The sequence below is a fragment of the Idiotropiscis lumnitzeri genome, chromosome 14, assembly GCF_059441095.1.
Source record: "Idiotropiscis lumnitzeri isolate Australia: NSW breed Sydney's pygmy pipehorse chromosome 14, RoL_Ilum_1.0, whole genome shotgun sequence".
NCBI lineage: Eukaryota > Metazoa > Chordata > Actinopteri > Syngnathiformes > Syngnathidae > Idiotropiscis > Idiotropiscis lumnitzeri.
Window position 1 is genome coordinate 12,056,535 of NC_142404.1, and position 16,565 is coordinate 12,073,099.

At 40.6% G+C, this 16,565-nt stretch overlaps 1 protein-coding gene across 3 annotated transcripts; it reads left to right on the plus strand.

Annotated features, from left to right (window-relative positions):
• Window positions 1-1,985: 1,985 nt before the first annotated feature.
• Window positions 1,986-15,299, plus strand: trpm2 (transient receptor potential cation channel, subfamily M, member 2). 3 transcript variants are annotated; one of them, XM_088315888.1, is made up of 32 exons: window positions 1,986-2,232; window positions 2,741-2,909; window positions 3,249-3,429; window positions 4,529-4,692; window positions 4,759-4,933; window positions 5,122-5,183; window positions 5,265-5,465; window positions 5,534-5,636; window positions 6,389-6,510; window positions 6,632-6,997; window positions 7,476-7,613; window positions 8,086-8,215; window positions 8,295-8,440; window positions 8,602-8,714; window positions 8,928-9,026; window positions 9,110-9,329; window positions 9,803-9,921; window positions 10,000-10,132; window positions 10,198-10,369; window positions 11,309-11,489; window positions 11,567-11,748; window positions 11,836-11,968; window positions 12,435-12,522; window positions 12,607-12,691; window positions 12,775-12,920; window positions 13,022-13,077; window positions 13,699-13,728; window positions 13,808-13,894; window positions 13,981-14,056; window positions 14,132-14,233; window positions 14,639-14,752; window positions 14,828-15,299. In XM_088315888.1, exons 1-32 carry the CDS (start codon window positions 2,075-2,077, stop codon window positions 14,942-14,944), a joined length of 4,368 nt encoding a protein of 1,455 aa, XP_088172014.1. In that variant the 5' UTR covers window positions 1,986-2,074; the 3' UTR covers window positions 14,945-15,299. The 3 variants fall into 3 exon arrangements, with proteins under 3 accessions (XP_088172014.1, XP_088172015.1, XP_088172016.1); XM_088315889.1 differs by having other exon boundaries at window positions 9,113-9,329; XM_088315890.1 differs by lacking the exon at window positions 2,741-2,909 and having other exon boundaries at window positions 2,127-2,232.
• The last annotated feature ends 1,266 nt before the right edge of the window (window positions 15,300-16,565 follow it).

The following is a 16,565-nucleotide window of genomic DNA, read 5'->3' on the forward strand; positions in this document are numbered from 1 at the left end:
TTCGAACCCAGGCCTCCTGGGGAGACTAGGTCCTGAACGCGGCGCCTTAGACCACTCGGCCATCCTGCTTGGATTCTCAGCGGCCGTTGCCTGGCAACAGCCGCTGTGATGCCTAGAGATGAAAATGAAACATTGCACCTATATGCAGCAACAGTGTGGGACTGTTGTGTTTTTCAAGATAATTATCACTGTGGTCATTAGAAAAAAAGAGAAGCACTGACGGTAAGGAAAACAAAGAATTTTGCACTCATTTTTTTAGTTTAATATGTGTAGGTGTGCCTTATGAAGTGGCTCATCCCTCTCTCGTCTTCTGCTAAAGCAAAGAAGGAGATTCGGGTTCCTGTGATGGTGCGTCCCCAGAAGAAAAAGTGTCAACTCAACCGAGTGATTGAGTGTTTTAAAAAAGTGAGTGTTTGCCCACTTCTGCATCAAACTCATGCCACATTCCATTAAGACAGACACTCAAATTTTGCGGTACAGGGATCCCTGACAAAATTGTTTTTCTTTTCCAAGGACCTCATATCCGAATGCCAATAACCACAACTACAATGTGTGCCGCTAAATACCATAGAAATTAAAAAGTAGCATTTTTTTAAATAATAGGTTAATAAAAACGAATCCCTATTTTGTCAGGATAAAATACAAAAATAAGAAAATGTATAAATTATACCGACATAAAGCCGCCTCACCTGTTGTAGTGATGGGAAAATGAAGCTTCAAATTTATTTTATGAACTATTTGTTGTATGTTTTGTCTCCTCTAGAGGGCACTATTGGTTTAAATGAAGGGGTTAAATAAATAGCAAGTCGGTGTACTTTCAGTCCAATGAGAGGGAGAGGGCGCCCTCTAGAGGAGTAAAAAAATACAGCAATTAGTGTATGAAGCAAATTAAAATAGGCAATATGATCAAATGTGCTGTGAACTCCCGAGGGTGCCACTAAATTGTGATAAAAAATAAATAAATCACCTTCAAATATACAGTGGTGCCTTGAAATATGAGTGCCCTGTTCTGTCTTGACTTGCAAGCACAGTATGGTGGCTTAACTCAACTACCTTCACAACAAACGGTGGTTTTGACGATATTGATAAATCCTCTTCAAGAAAGAGGATCCAAGCTCTTTATTTCTGCTCTTAGCTGAATATTATTGCTAAAGAATCACATAGCCTCCATTACGCAAATGCTAACATTAAATTCTAAAGACACACAGGCTACTCATGTATTCGTTATCATCTGTGAAGAATGACTATTATTGCTGCCATACTGAGAATTCGAGAGAGGAGCTGAGCATCGATTATCTGTTTTATACAGCCCCCTGGTGGCCAAGACACATAAGAATGAGCATCAAAATTGGCATTTTTTTTTTTTAAAGAAGTGTAATATCACAGACGATGCTTTTCTCATTTAAATAAATGAGATATATAGAAAATATATAAAAAATAAATAATTTTCAGGGTCTTTAATGTATTAATTGTATTTCTATCAATTTCAAAGAGGAACAATTATTTACATTTTTAACTTCCAAGTGTGGCCGGAGATCGAATTGAATTATTATTTTAAGGCACAACTGTAATTCATCAAAATTAGTTCTGATTAATAATGCAAAACAAAAATGAATAAAAAAAACTTAATGCTAACAAAGATTCAAATGTAAGGCAATGCCAAAGATCCAGTAATGAAATAGAACCAATTTCATGTCCATCATTTAGCACAGCATACTGTTAAGTTGTTGTGAGAGGAGGTTTCTAAATTGTAGACAAGAGTAACAAATACATTTGAGTAGTTATTTTTGTATTTTTATATGTACAAATAGTGTCATGATTTCCAAGTATTGGATTTTTATAGTTTTTTTTTTTGTTTTGTTATTAAACTGTAATTAATCCACCACCAGTGATGTAATGTATTGATCCAGCGCGAGCATCTGACTTTCAGTAAATGGAAGGTTTGGCAGCCGGCTCGGCTCTAACTGACATCACGGAATGAGAGGGATGAGACAGCACAAACAGGCTGGACTCAAGGAATCGTTACAGTGTTATTGCTATCGCTCCTAGCCAAGCTTATCAAACCTCCGACGCCATGGAGGATACCAGAGGGTCTCAGCTCATTCAAAATCTGACTTTGAGTGCTGGTACAGCCTTGAAGGTGGTTTCTTTGACGCCCACTTTCCAGCATGTCACTTGGATCCGACAGAACATCCGCAAGAAGGAGTGCTGCTTCTTTGAAAAAGGTGCCCGGTAGGAGGACAATTGTTTTATTGACGAAGTCGCAGGAGTTACTTTGTCCAGTGGTGACTTGAGATACAAGTTTAATTCGTTCCTTCTCCACACGCATGTCTCAAATCATCTTTCTCCATTGAAAGGAATGGAAATGCCATTAATCTGTGCAAGCCTCTCGAAGGAACAACAAAATATTTTGTAATATGATTTTGTTGAGAAAAATATCTTTATTGTTGCATACACTAATGACATAATAAAATAACATTTAATTAAATTAATCATTTTTAGTTACACTTGGATCAACTGCAGATGCTGTGCGCGAGCCCATAGATGATGTTTCCTATTATGAGTTAGAATTAAGCTAGCGGGGGCTTACCTAAAGAAAATTTGATGCAGAACATCTGAATGTCTTTGTTTTATGATTAATTTGACAGTAAACTTGTAGCGGGAAAAACCTCACAAGTCGGCTCACTTGTATCTCAAGTCACTGTTGGCGTTGAATTTGTTGTTCCTCGGCTCACCACAGAGAGGATGTGTGCATGTGCGGCTACTCCAAGAGCGAGCATGTCACCGACGCCATTCAGACGGAGGGCACAGGTGGCGGGACCTGGGACCCGCACATGCACGTCCGTGAAGTACCCACAGATGCTTTTGGGGACATCAGCTTTGGTGGTTTGAGACAGACGACGACCAAGGTGAACAAAAAAAAAAATCTGTATACATATTAAGTAGGAGGCTGGTGAAGCGGTAGTAAAACAGCCAAAAAGACCAAGGCAGCTTATAACCATTTTGGCCCAGCATGTGAACATTAATATGAACACGACATAAAGTGACACAAATCTTAAAGTATACAATACTATATAATACAATACAACTTTATTCATATAGCGCATTTCATGTATTTTTGTTAATATTATGTTTTATGCTAATAGCTCAATAATATCTGAGGGAATTGCGTTGTGTTATCGTACAATTCCGAACAATGCCCAATTTGTTAAAAAAAATGTGTGTCGTTGTTCTTTCTCCATGTTTAGTATGCTCGAGTGTCTACAGACACCAGTCCTGAGGTGCTCTACCAATTAATGACCGAACAGTGGAAAGTCTCCCCACCCAACCTGCTCATCTCTGTCACCGGGGGGGCCAAGAACTTCTACCTGAAAACACGGCTCAAAAATGTCTTCCAAAGAGGTCTCATCAAAGTGGCCCAGACAACAGGTACTGGCATGCAACTGTCAAACAAAATCCAATATGAATAAACACTAAGGTTGAATTTACACGGCATTGCTCAAGTGACCCCAATTCCGATTTTTCTCCTCCACGTGGAATCGGATATCCTCCGATCCCGATCTGACATTGATCGTATGAGGATGAAAATAAGAGATGACTCAGATATATTGACATTCTGGCGGTCTTGTAATGGGGAGATAGTTTACAACATGTCTTTTAGAGCCAGACATTATCACAGTACAACGATTGATGATGCATGCACAGTCTGGGTGCTGTATCACAATCACTGAGGCTGATACAGGATACAATTTTAATACATGTTTGTCAAATCCTGGTACCAAAGCTGCAGTGCACAAATCATAGTAAACATGTTGCATTAAAAGAAACTACTTCTACTAAGTGTTGCTTTCTGAAATCTTGCCATGAGAAGCTACTCCCGTCACACATCCTAAGTCGCACTACAAAATTCACACCACTAAAATCATGCAACAAAAGCTGCACTGCAAAATTGCAGGATAAATGTTATATTTACAGATGTTACGTTGGAAATGTTCCATTGCGGTACAAATCTTACTGTATGAAAATTTGCACTACGGAAAGTTAAGCTTGGGAATATGCGCCGATATTTGTGCCACTAGAAAGTGAATCCTGAATATTATCGATTTGAACGTGAATTGCTTAACTTGAATATTTGAATTGAAATCTGAATATTTGCATTGAAAAATTAATTATTGAATTTAAAACTGAATTATTGAATTACATAAATTGCATATTTATTGTTTAATTTGAATCAGAATTTTTTTCAATCTACAATTTATGTCATTCAATAACTCAGTTTTCAATTTAATAATTCACTTTTCAATTCAAATATTCAAGTTAAGCAATTCACATTCAAATCGATATTCAGATTCAGTTTCTAGTGGCACAAATATCAGCCCGTATGGGAAAGTTGAGCTACGAAGGATATTTGACTGTTCGGACACCCAATCATCCACAGTGCGAATACGTCACTCAAGGTTTTTTGTTTGTAGGGAAAATGGTTAAATACAATAAAATAGAAAAAAAAAAAAAACAAATTTTTGTGCAGGTGCGTGGATCATCACGGGTGGAACCAACACAGGTGTCATGAAGCATGTGGGGCAGGCTGTGAGGGATTACTCCCTTAGTAGCTCCATGCAGGGCCAGATCGTCACCATTGGACTGGCAACATGGGGCGTCATTCATAACAAAGAGGTGTTGGTGCATTCGCAGGTACACACGACACAATTTAGTGTCAGTCATCATCTGCAAAATTTTTATGAGCCGTGTTCTTCCCAGGGTTGTTTCCCCGCTCATTACCCGATGGACGTCAAGGGTCGACTACCCTGCCTTGACAACAACCACACCCACTTCCTGTTGGTGGATGACGGCACCTACGGTCGCTACGGTGTCGAGATCGATCTTAGAAGTCGTCTAGAGAAGTTTATCTCTGGAAAGACTCTTGGAAACAAAGGTTATAAAAACATACGCAATTTTGTGTTACAGAAGTTTTTCTGCGAGTTACAAAAGTCATATAACCAAAGTTCTATTACCAGTCATGTTGCTAAAGTCGAATTATGAAAGTCGTGTAATGATTAATGCATGACCGAAGCTTTTTTTTTTTTCAAATCAATATGTAAAATGTTTTTTTTATATTGCCAGCTGTTGGCGTGACCATCCCTGTGGTGTGTGTGGTTTTGGACGGCGGCGCGGGCACTCTCAATGTGAGTCGTCTCTTGTGTCCTCATCCTCCCCCTTCGCCGTCTCCTCTTTTTCTGACCGTGTCGTGTCCACCTCCCCCTCAGACCATCTACACGGCCATGCTCAATGACACACCGTGCGTGGTGTTGGAAGGTTCCGGAAGAATGGCCGACGTGATCGCCCATGCGGCGGGACTACCCGTGAGCCAAGTCACCATCAGCCTCATCCACCGCCTGCTCAAGAAATTTCTCAGCCTGGAGTACGACAACTTCACAGACCTCAAGATCATTGAGTGGACCAAAAAGGTAAGTGAGCAGAATCACTTTCTATTTGTCTTGACTTGATCTATTTATGCATCCTCTTCCTGTGTCAGATTCAGGACATCATCAGGATGTCTCACCTGCTGACGGTGTTCAGAGGAGGTGGAGACAGTCACGGAGACGTGGATGTGGCCATTCTGCAAGCACTATTTAAAGGTGAACTTGTACTTGCTTTTAGATGATTCCACATCCTTTTCCAGATGGGTTTCCAAATCTGACCTCCATTGATATCACTAAAACAATTTCCTGGAAGATTTCCTGCTGACTTAGCGAGAGTGGATCTTCTGCCACTGCATACTTGGGAGCTACTTCTGAGCAATTCACTGGCAGTAGAACCTCATTATCAAAACCTCCAGGGAAAGCCCATCCACTGCACCAATTAGACCGTTAATGGTGCTGAGACAAAGTGCTACCAAAGGGCTGATTGAATAAGAAAGTGCCAACAAAGTTCAGCGGCATTTTTATTTTAATAATTCAATAATAAATCCATGTTTTATGTATATATATATATATATATATATATATATATATGTGTGTGTATATATATATATATATATATATGTGTGTGTATATATATATATATATATATGAAATAAACCGTTCTGTTTATTAAATAGAAAAGAATTGAATAAATATAATAAATTAATTAATTTATTTATTATAAAGTAAGTAAAGTCACCGTTCTGTATTATTATTATTTTTGTTATTATTATTTTAAATGGCCGGTTAATTGGAATACATTTCTTCTCCAATTAAATCCTTCCTCTGTATTAAATATGAAATATAAATTCCAAACAAAAAGAGCATCACCAGCCAAATCTGTTTTTGGGTGATCCTACCCCCCTAGTATTGCAGACTTCCCAGTGAGAACGTTTCCTTATTTGTACCCTGTCTGTTCAACCTTTCAGCTTCAAGGGCCAGCGCATCACAGGTAGTGGAGGGATGGCGCAGACAGTTGGAGCTGGCTATAGTCTGGAACAGAGTGGACATAGCCGCTACCGAGATTTTTACCGACGAGAGTCAGTGGAAGGTGAGTCGGTCGAAAATGCACTGCTAGCAAAGAGGCCAGGAAATTGGATGAAAAATTGCGGCTGTGCATTTGGTACCCAATTATTAAGTGCCATGTTCTACAATTTCCTCCCATCCTCCAGTCCAGTGATCTTCACTGGGCCATGTTCTCAGCCCTGGCCAGCAACAAGCCTCAGTTTGTGAGCCTCCTGCTAGAGAATGGTGTGAGTCTGAGAGAGTTTCTGCAGAGCGAAGACACTCTGTGTGAGCTCTACAAGCAGCTGCCCAACTGCTTCTTCCTGCGCAAATTGGCCAAACGCGTTCACGCCTCCTGCTACCGGAGAAGAAAAGTGTTTGCCGTCAAGAACCGCGTGCGCTCCACGCAGAGCGAGGGCATCGCCTTGAGTCACGTGTCGGACGAGTTGCGCCACCTGCTGGGGAACTTCACCCAGCCGATTTACCCGCCGCCTACCATGATGTACCACTTTAACATGGAGGACGCGGCATCGGTGAGACAATCGCTCCGTTATCTATTTATTTGAAACGGCTTCCCGCTTATTACATCTTTAAATTTCTGAAGCCGTCGAAAATCACATTTGAACAAGTTTGATGATTGACACTGTCATGTAGTACAGTTCTGCACCTCGGCATATTTTAACTCGTGCTGGGCGGATTGATCTGAATTTTGATAGTTAGTGCTGGGCGGATTGATCTGAATTTTGATAGTGCTGGGCGGATTGATCTGAATTTTGATAGTTAGTGCTGGGCGGATTGATCTGAATTTTGATAGTAGAGATACCCAGTCAGTATCAATGTCAGATTAATATTGAAGGATACAATAATTTCAGTTTTGCTCTGCACCTGCGCCGTTATCAAACAGGTTGCCAGATTTGCCGCTTTTGTCTCAGCACCGAGCAGGCAACAGTTTGCTTACTCAAAGTCTTTCGAGCAAAAAGCGTTGCTTAAGCCCTACCATCATCCTTCTAGCTGTCGAGAAGCATGTCGGGTTCCCAAGCGCCTCTCAGGGTGGACCTTGCTGAGGCCCACAGAGACCCAGCCAGGGACCTTTTTCTTTGGGCCGTCGTGCAGAAAAATCGGGAGCTGTCCGAAATCGCCTGGGAACAGGTAAGCAAAATCCCAGTGGGAAAATATTCGATACCAGAAATTCTCAACAGCTGTCCCTCAGTATTTTAGTTGGCAGGAAATTGTCAAAATAGGCCCGTTGCCTTTTCACTCTTGACAACGTTATGTAAAAGAAACTTGAGAATGATTCGTTGCGATTGCGTTACTTCTTGTGCCAGTCTAAATAACACCATTTTCTGGCACTCAAGAATTCTCTAAAATAGACTAATTCTATTCTGAAAACTATACAAAGTGTATTTTTTCATTTGCTATCATTAGCTAATTCAGCGTGTTTGTTGCTTTGAGGAGTTTTTATGAAAGCCTGATCCGGCACAGGCCAGCTCAAGTTTTGTAGAATGACAAAAAAGATTCATTTTTACTTTGAGTAAGTAAATTTCAGAATCTGTAATATGGATGTTCGGAAAATCACTTCCCCATACCGTGTATATGATAACTTGTATGCTGATCGAACCAGTGTACAGACTGCGTGTCCGCCGCTTTGGCCGCCTGCAAGATCCTGAGAAAAATGGCTGAGGAGGGTAGCGACGCCGATGAGGCCGCAGATATGCGCGAACTGGCTGATCACTTTGAGATGCACGCCATCGGTATGACAATACACCACGCACTGCGGAGAACAAATGTTGAGATATTATTCAATTATTGTGTGTTTGCGTTTCATTGTAGGTGTGTTCACTCAGTGTTACAGCGGTGGGGAGGAGCGGGCGAAGAGGCTGCTGGTTCGTGTGTCACCATTTTGGGGCAAGACCACGTGCCTGAGGCTTGCGCTGGAGGCTAACTGTAAAAGCTTTGTGGCGCTGTCAGGTGTCCAGGTACACTGAACCACCTGGCCTTTTTTTAGAAAGTATCTGAAAGTAATACTTGAGTAAAAGTACAATTACATGTTGGCTAATGAGCGACGTTCATGAGCAGCATCTTTAAAGGATGTTATACATGTTCGTGTGCGTGTGTATCTATATCTGTTCTCCAAAAGGCCCTCCTGACTGAGATCTGGTGTGGCGAACTTTCAGTGGACAATCCTGTCTGGAGAGTGACAATCTGCATGATCTTCTTCCCGCTTATCTACACTGGCTTCCTGATTTACAGGTGACATTCGCATTACTGCATTATAGAAGCTTTCGGCTTATAGTTATTGTATCCTGTTTTATTGTATTAGGTTTTTTTTGTTTTTTTTTTGGTCAAAAGCAGTTGCTGTAGCTTTTATACACAGCTGCGCCTTATAGTCTGGAAAATAGGGTAATACGTCTAACGTTTGGAGCAATTCCATTACGTTCATGAAAATTTCCCCATTCTTACTAGACCTGACGAGCTAATCCAAAAGCAAAATGAGAAATGTGAGGATATCAAGACGGTGGCAAGCGTCACAGGAAGTGTGCTCCGAACCAAAGCTAAAAGCTCGTGAGTAAATATTTATGTCCAACATCCAGAACAACAGGCCATTAAGATAAATACTGACGATGCCTCCTATTTTATAACCCCAGTAGCGACCTCACGACCATGAAGTCTCTGAACTGCTGGTCCAGACTAGTTTCCTTATACAGCTCGCCGCAGGTGAAATTCTACTGGAATATCGTGTCCTACTTTGCCTTCCTCTTCCTCTTTGCGGTGGTGCTGATGATGGACTTTCAGACCATGCCCTCCCCGGCAGAGATTTTGCTGTATGTGTGGCTCTTCTCTGTGGTGAGCGAGGAAGTGCGGCAGGTAAGAAGTTCCATGCATGCAGGCTATGTTTAAAGTTAAATTTTCCCATTGTTAACTATTGTGCAAGAGTGAAATTAAACTATATGAAAATAAAACTGTACTTGGTACTAAGAAAGAATGTGAAGCTTTTTTCAGAGCGGTGCTGCCACCTAGTGATGTTTTATAAGTATTACTGGAATTACAAATAGTCCATATAAAAAAATAATACTAAAAATAAATGAAACATTTTTGAACGCTAACAAACCTGCTCCAAAAGTCATTAAAACTTAACTTAAAAAAATACATTTTAAATTAAATAAAAAAAATAACCACAATGAAAAATCCCAAACTGAGCAGCCATTTTGCCTAAATCCCACTTCTTATACTTTGGCACACCCCTACGATGTAGTTTGAGCAGCCTGAGTGGAGTCTTGTATAAGAAATTTGGGGTGTCTTTTGATCATCCGCTGTACCTTTTGTCTTTTTTACCTCAGTTATTTTATGACCCTGATGGCTTTGGGTTCCATAAGAAAGCCAGGATGTACATCCGAGAACTTTGGAATATTTTGGATGTTCTGTCCATTGTCCTCTTCATCATCGGCCTTGTTTTTAGGTGAGCTATCGTTTCTTCCAGCACAAACCGTCATCTCTCGGCTCATCATGGAATCTCGTCATCATTTGTCTCCTCAAGGCTAACGACCAAGCTGTTCTACGCCGGCAAGATCGTCCTCTGCATCGACTTTGTGGTCTTCTCCTTGCGTCTCATGGCCATCTTCAGCATCAGCCGGACGCTTGGACCTAAGATCATCATCGTCAGGAGGATGGTAAGAGGATCCGGATAAAAAAACGATGAAGACAGAGCAATTCACCAGCATCATATATCTCTTAGATGATGGACATGTTCTTCTTCATGTTCCTGCTGAGTATCTGGGTGGTGGCGTATGGCGTCGCCAAACAGGGCATCCTGATCCACAACGACAATCGACTGGAGTGGATTTTCCGAGGGGCCGTATACGAGCCCTACCTCATCATTTTCGGGAATGTCCCCACCAACGTTGATTGTGAGCAGACGTGGCAAAATCCTCTCTCCATGACTTACTAATTTAGGAAATTAAAAAAAAAGCACCAACACAGAGAAAAGGCTTTAATACTTACCAAAAAGCTAATGACTGTCGTTACGTCATCTTCGCGAAGTCCTATAAAAGTCTGAGTGCCTTGAGTGATGCATTAAAAAAAAAAAAAAAAACGAGCTGACCAGAGACAGGTAATAGATGGAAATAATTAGCTTGCAAATTTAGCTTTGTGGCTGATGGGCTTCCTCCTGCAGACATTCCAGTTATTAAATAAGACCATTGTGAGCAGGCGTGGGCAAACTAAGGCCCTGTGGGGCCACGTTAAACGTTTTAATCTGGCCCACCAAACTTGAAAAAAATAAACCATGTTAATGTTTTATTTTCTATATATTGTGGGCTGTCAAAGAGAGATATTTTGTTGAAATGCTTTTGTTCATTTTCATTTAAAATTAAATGAAAAAACATTTAATTTTTTTTTCTCTGATGAGGTGAGGTTACCAAAACTCCATCCATCTGCTCCTGGTCCGGCCCCTCTGTCAAATTTTAGAACCCATTGTGGCCCACCCATGATCCTGAGGCAACATAAAAGTGGGCGTCGGCAACATTTACACTCACTCTATTTTCCACCCTTAACTCATTCACAACCAGCCCAGTAAAAAAAAAATGGATTTTGACGTATTTATCCGTCAATGGTATTGAATGAGTTAAGATTCGTTATTAGAAAAAATAACAGGCCACATAGTATGTTACTACCAAAAGTGGAACAACCTGTTATTTTTTTTCCCTCCCTTGGTTCACAATTGAACCGTCGTAAACCGAGGTCGCCCTGCGTTTAGGGTGCGGGGAAGGCCGCTGTTTGCGAAACATCAAATCCATTTTGGTTGCGCTATTTTGGTACCAGGGAACCATGGGATTTCCCCATTTCAGATTCAGAATTTGACTTGGACTCCTGCAGCATGAACGGCACCGACCCCTTGAAGCCAAAATGTCCCGTGCTGAATGAGAACCAAACCCCGGCCTTCCCCGAGTGGCTCACCATCATCATGCTGTGCGTTTACCTCCTCTTCGCCAACATACTTCTGCTCAACCTTCTGATCGCCATCTTCAAGTAAGTCCTCCCTCCTCTTTGTTCGCTCAGCTGTCTTTGGGAATTTTACACAAACTTTCCGTCTCTGGCGGTCGCAGCTTCACGTTCCAAGAAGTGCAGGACAACACTGACCGTATATGGAAGTTCCAAAGATACGAGTTGATTAAGGAGTACCACAGCCGCCCAGCTGCCCCTCCTCCCTTCATCATACTGAGCCACCTTTACATCTTCATCAGGAATGTGCTTCTTTGCAGGCCGCCACTTAAATCACGAAAGTTCAGTGAGTACAACGCCACAAGTTCATGTTTCTGGTGTCACGTTTTCACATCAAATGGGACACTTGATTTTTCTCTTTTTTTACACTCAGGAACCGAGCTTCCTCATATTGAAGAAGAAGAGCTGCTGTCCTGGGAGGCCCTGATGAAGGACAGATACCTCCTGTCCACCCAGCAGCAGCAGAGTCAGACCATGGAACGATGCATCGTGGACACTGCGCAAAAGTAGGAACCTTTGCAATCTTGAAATCTGTCCATCCCTTTCCTATAGCGCTTGTCCTCATTTTTGGTGGCGGGACAGGTGTACACTATCTGAGTTTGGGAAAGTAGCCATTGTCCACCATGGACTAGAGCTTTTGCTAGTCATACATAATGTTTGGAGTTTGACATGAACCAATCATGTGATTTTGGCATGAGGAGGATGAAGACGCAAATGAAATGAGCCCGTAAACAATACCTTAAATGATTAAAATCTATTTAATGCGAGTCGGCTTCCCTGTCTACACCCACCCAACATCAAAGTTCTTGTGTTCAAATATTCGAATTCTGCGTTATTTCAGTGGATGAGTTGGCTATTCGTGGTGGATGTAGATTACTGAAAGCAGTCCCTCCTCATGTGATTAAAAAAATTGTTTATTTGAAAAATTAAGTATGTAAGTGACTCATGTATTCAACAATGTATGTTCTCCAGGGTCAACACCATTTCCGATAGGTTGGAGCGGGAAGAAGAGATAAGCTCCGCCATTTTGATGAATCGTCTGGTCCGACTGGAGGAGCAGGTTGCGATCCCATCTTTACCCAATTATGCCCGGAAGACAGGGGCATGTCCCACTCGGTGATGATCCACTGAATGCTACCTGCAGGTTGTCCAGTCAGCCAAAGGCCTGCAATGGATCATGGAGAGTCTGAAGTCCAAGGGTCTTGCCGGGAAAGAGGAGCAACCACTCCGTCTGCTTTCAAATATCTCACCTTTTCAATGAATGTCATATCATTCATTTCCATTCATTCATTTTTTTTTCCCTTTCCTTCAGCGATTCTTCCAACTGGGAAGGACCCTTCCGAAACCCTGGAATCCACTCAAGAGAAAGCCGGCTTCCATTTCAAAGCTCGACAGTTCCAATACCCAAACAGCAAAGTCACTCGCTTCCCCGTACCTGAGGAGAAGGTGCCGTGGGAGGTATTCAATATTTACATTTCACTCTCTGATCCACATGCACTGCTTCGAATTTTACTCAGTCACACTTTATTTTTTTTTTGATTATTATTTTTTTTTTTTAGGTCAGCTTCACCTCATACATGCCTTCGTACTATAGCTCCGAGGACAATGTGGATGGGTATGTTTTATGTTATCAGACTTGCAAACCAAAAATGAACAGTGGCACCTCTGAAGTCGTATGGAGAGAAATCTTAAACATCGTGAAAGTCCATTTAATCAAAGTGAAGCACCTAGTCCCTCTCTGAGTGTGTATGCAGGGATAGGGAGGGTATTTTTGGTGGGTGCAGAACCATTAAAACAGGCCAAAATCCAGATCCTAAATCCATGATGTCACATGACTAGCCACTATATCCGTTGCCACTTGCAAGTTTTATTTATTTAATATATAATATTACATTTATGCTAAACTTTTTACATTAGTGTGACCGTTAATATTATAAAATGAGTTATAAGAGGCAAATACAGATTTTTTTCAAGACTTATATTACAGCCTTTTCACTTGTTTGAATGTTAACAGTGTTACTTGAAATTCCCTGTACAGTGAATATCGTTTTTATGATTTTAATTTCTTTGTTTGTAGTAGGTCTTAAAGCAGCATTCTGGAACTTAGACCTTCGAGGTTCCACTGTAGTTGACTTGGCCACCAAGACGTTTATCTACAGTATCAACAAGCAACTTTTATATTATATATATTTTTTTTACTTTTATATTCATGATCCTATTGTTGTCTTCTTAACAGATTGGACACTGAAGCCTTGGAAAATTACAGGTATGATGTTCGGATGGATGAATTCTGATACCAATACTTTAAACCTGACATCTTGCATCTGACTCTCTTTTGACACTAGAAACCCTGGAGGGAGGACCGGCATCAGAGGCCAGGGTTCACTCGGCCGGCTGGGTCCAAATCTGCACGTAGACCTCGTGATTACACGGTCGGTCCATTTCAAGCAAAATATCAACACAGAGTTCTCGATTTCCGCATGTAATAATCAGAAGGCTTACATGCTTGTTTTCCCAGCTTGCGGGACAGTGGACGCTCCGTTTTGGAGTTTCTGGCAGTCGAAGACGAGCAGCATAAAATGGTTCTACCAGGGGTCAGTACGGGTTTGCTTTTTAACCTCAAAGTAGGTCATGTCAGGTGACGCCCCACATTTGACGAACTCCCGCAGGGACTGGTTGAATCTGCAGAACGTCTGCCATCGGCTCTGATGAGAACCATGGGCAAGAGCTTGTATGAAAAATTACATGAAAAAATAGCAGAGGGAATACTGGTAGGTCTATTTCAACACTTTTTTTGTAAATGTCACTATTGTCATATATTACAACTTTAATCTAAAAAAACTATGAGTTTTTAATCTATAAAATAACATCGTTGACAAATGCATTCTTATAGTTTTGCCACTTAAACCTTTTAAATATTTGACTTTGTCCTCCCATAATGTACAGTTTTATTAATGTAATAACACAAATTTAATAAAACCAAATGCAAGCATTATTCTCACAATATTAATCATTAAAATATCTTACTTTTATCTCTAAAATATACCGTATGACTATTCTCGCAATATTGCCGCTTTGATCTGAAAGATTTTTCACAAAAACATACAACTTTCTTCTTATTTCTTATTTTATTCTTACTCCTTTTTTCTCTTCTTTCTTCTTTGTCACAACTTCAGGTGTTTGAAGGCTACTTGGATGACACCAGGAACACAGATAACGCCTGGATAGAAACCACGGTCCTGAACGTTCACCTGGATTCAAGTGAGGATTCGGAGGAACTCATCAACATGGTGAGAGCCACAATAAAACATTTCTCCGAGGTGTGCCATCAACCTGAGCCCCTTCTGACCCCGCCTTCCTCCCAGGTGGCATGCAGTCGCGGCTCTCTGCAGTGGCAGGAGGTGAGCGGCAAAAACGGACTTTGCTCAGACCAAAGCGACGCTCTCCGACGGGTCGCCATGCTGCATAACAGAAATTCATAACTCATGGACATATCCACATCACTTGAAATATCCACTGAAGTCATATCAGTACACGCTACTCAAATGTCCTGCACAATCTTTCAGGTGTTACCGCTATATGTTGCTCTTCCTTGTAAATGCTCACATATGACTCCATAACATGCATCTTTTCATAATCCATAAACAACTAGACATTATCTTGGACCGTAATAAACCACATGTATACACGATAATGTTCATATGAACCTCAGCAAAGACTACTTGAATGTTTACTTCTAGAATGTTTCCTGCTGCCATTGCATTCCAACGTGAGTTTATAATTTTTGTTACTTTAAAAAAATAAAGCCTTTCAAATAAATAAATAAAAAGAGCACTATTTTGTCACCTTCTTTTGTATTCCCAGGAGCTCATAAACTGTCTGTTACACTTACCAAACACATTAATAATCTTAATTTCATTCTGTTTAATTTTTTTTTTTTTCTTAAATAATTCTTATTTGCTATGACAGGATAGACTCTTTGCATCACTAGAGGCACCCCAGGTGTCACCCTTATTTGCATACAAAAGTGCTTAAACCAGGGGTCCCCAACATGGAGCCCATGGGCATGAGGTCTCCTATAAGAACCATGTGAGTAGCCCGTGGGACAGTTCTAAAAATAGCTCACTTTGGGACATATTGATTTCTTGATGGTAAAGTGATAATTTGATAACGCAACTAGGTTTATAGAAATAAAATTGCATTTATATCTATTTTTCCTGCCTTTTAAAATCATTGTTGACAATTATCATGGGGAAACTAACACTATTACGCTCTTCACATAGATAAATTTAATTTATTATGACTAACAACAACACAATTAAATATAATTTGAGCATTGTTTTTTTTTTTTTTTTCAGAAGTAGCCCTTAACATTATGAAGTGAACATGTGCTACTCTTACCAGACACATCATTCTCAATTATAATTTAATTAATTGTGTTAGTATTTGTTATAAAAAAAAAAGTCATTTTACAACACTAACAGTTCCCATATGCCTCCATATTTCATATGCCAAAATGACCATGAATGCCACTTAATTTCTGCACAAATGTGTGTTTTTTATCAAGGTGTTTGCAGTTTGCAGTGGTGTACAAGTATGTCCTTATTCCTTGCATATACTTTGTTGTTCCATACTGTACTATAACTACAACCGCAATAGAATACAAAATAACAGTGTCAATTCATTTTGATTCATCTCTCCAGGACTGTGTTTTATTGTGCAGGTGTAACTAATATTTGGACAGTTTCTGTGGAAAATTGTGCCAACCCAGCACATTTGTGATTGTTTGTGTACGCTGCACCTGTCACGTCGTATTGAAGTCTGTAGGCATGCAGTGGTGCAGCTCTAGGAGGCCAGTATCGGTTTACACACCTTCCTCATTCCTGATCCCTCCTTCGTACAAATCACGTGTGTCTCTGTGAAAATATTTTGAAACTCATGGGTGAGGTTGTCCCGTGATTGGCTGAGTGATCTTGTGGTATTGCAAACCTATTGTGTCTTTTGTAGCTTCAAATAAGGTTATTTTTTTTCCCAGACAATTTATTTTACTCAGTTACAAGTTATATTGATTTCTTTATATATTTTTTTCATTAAGCACAACGG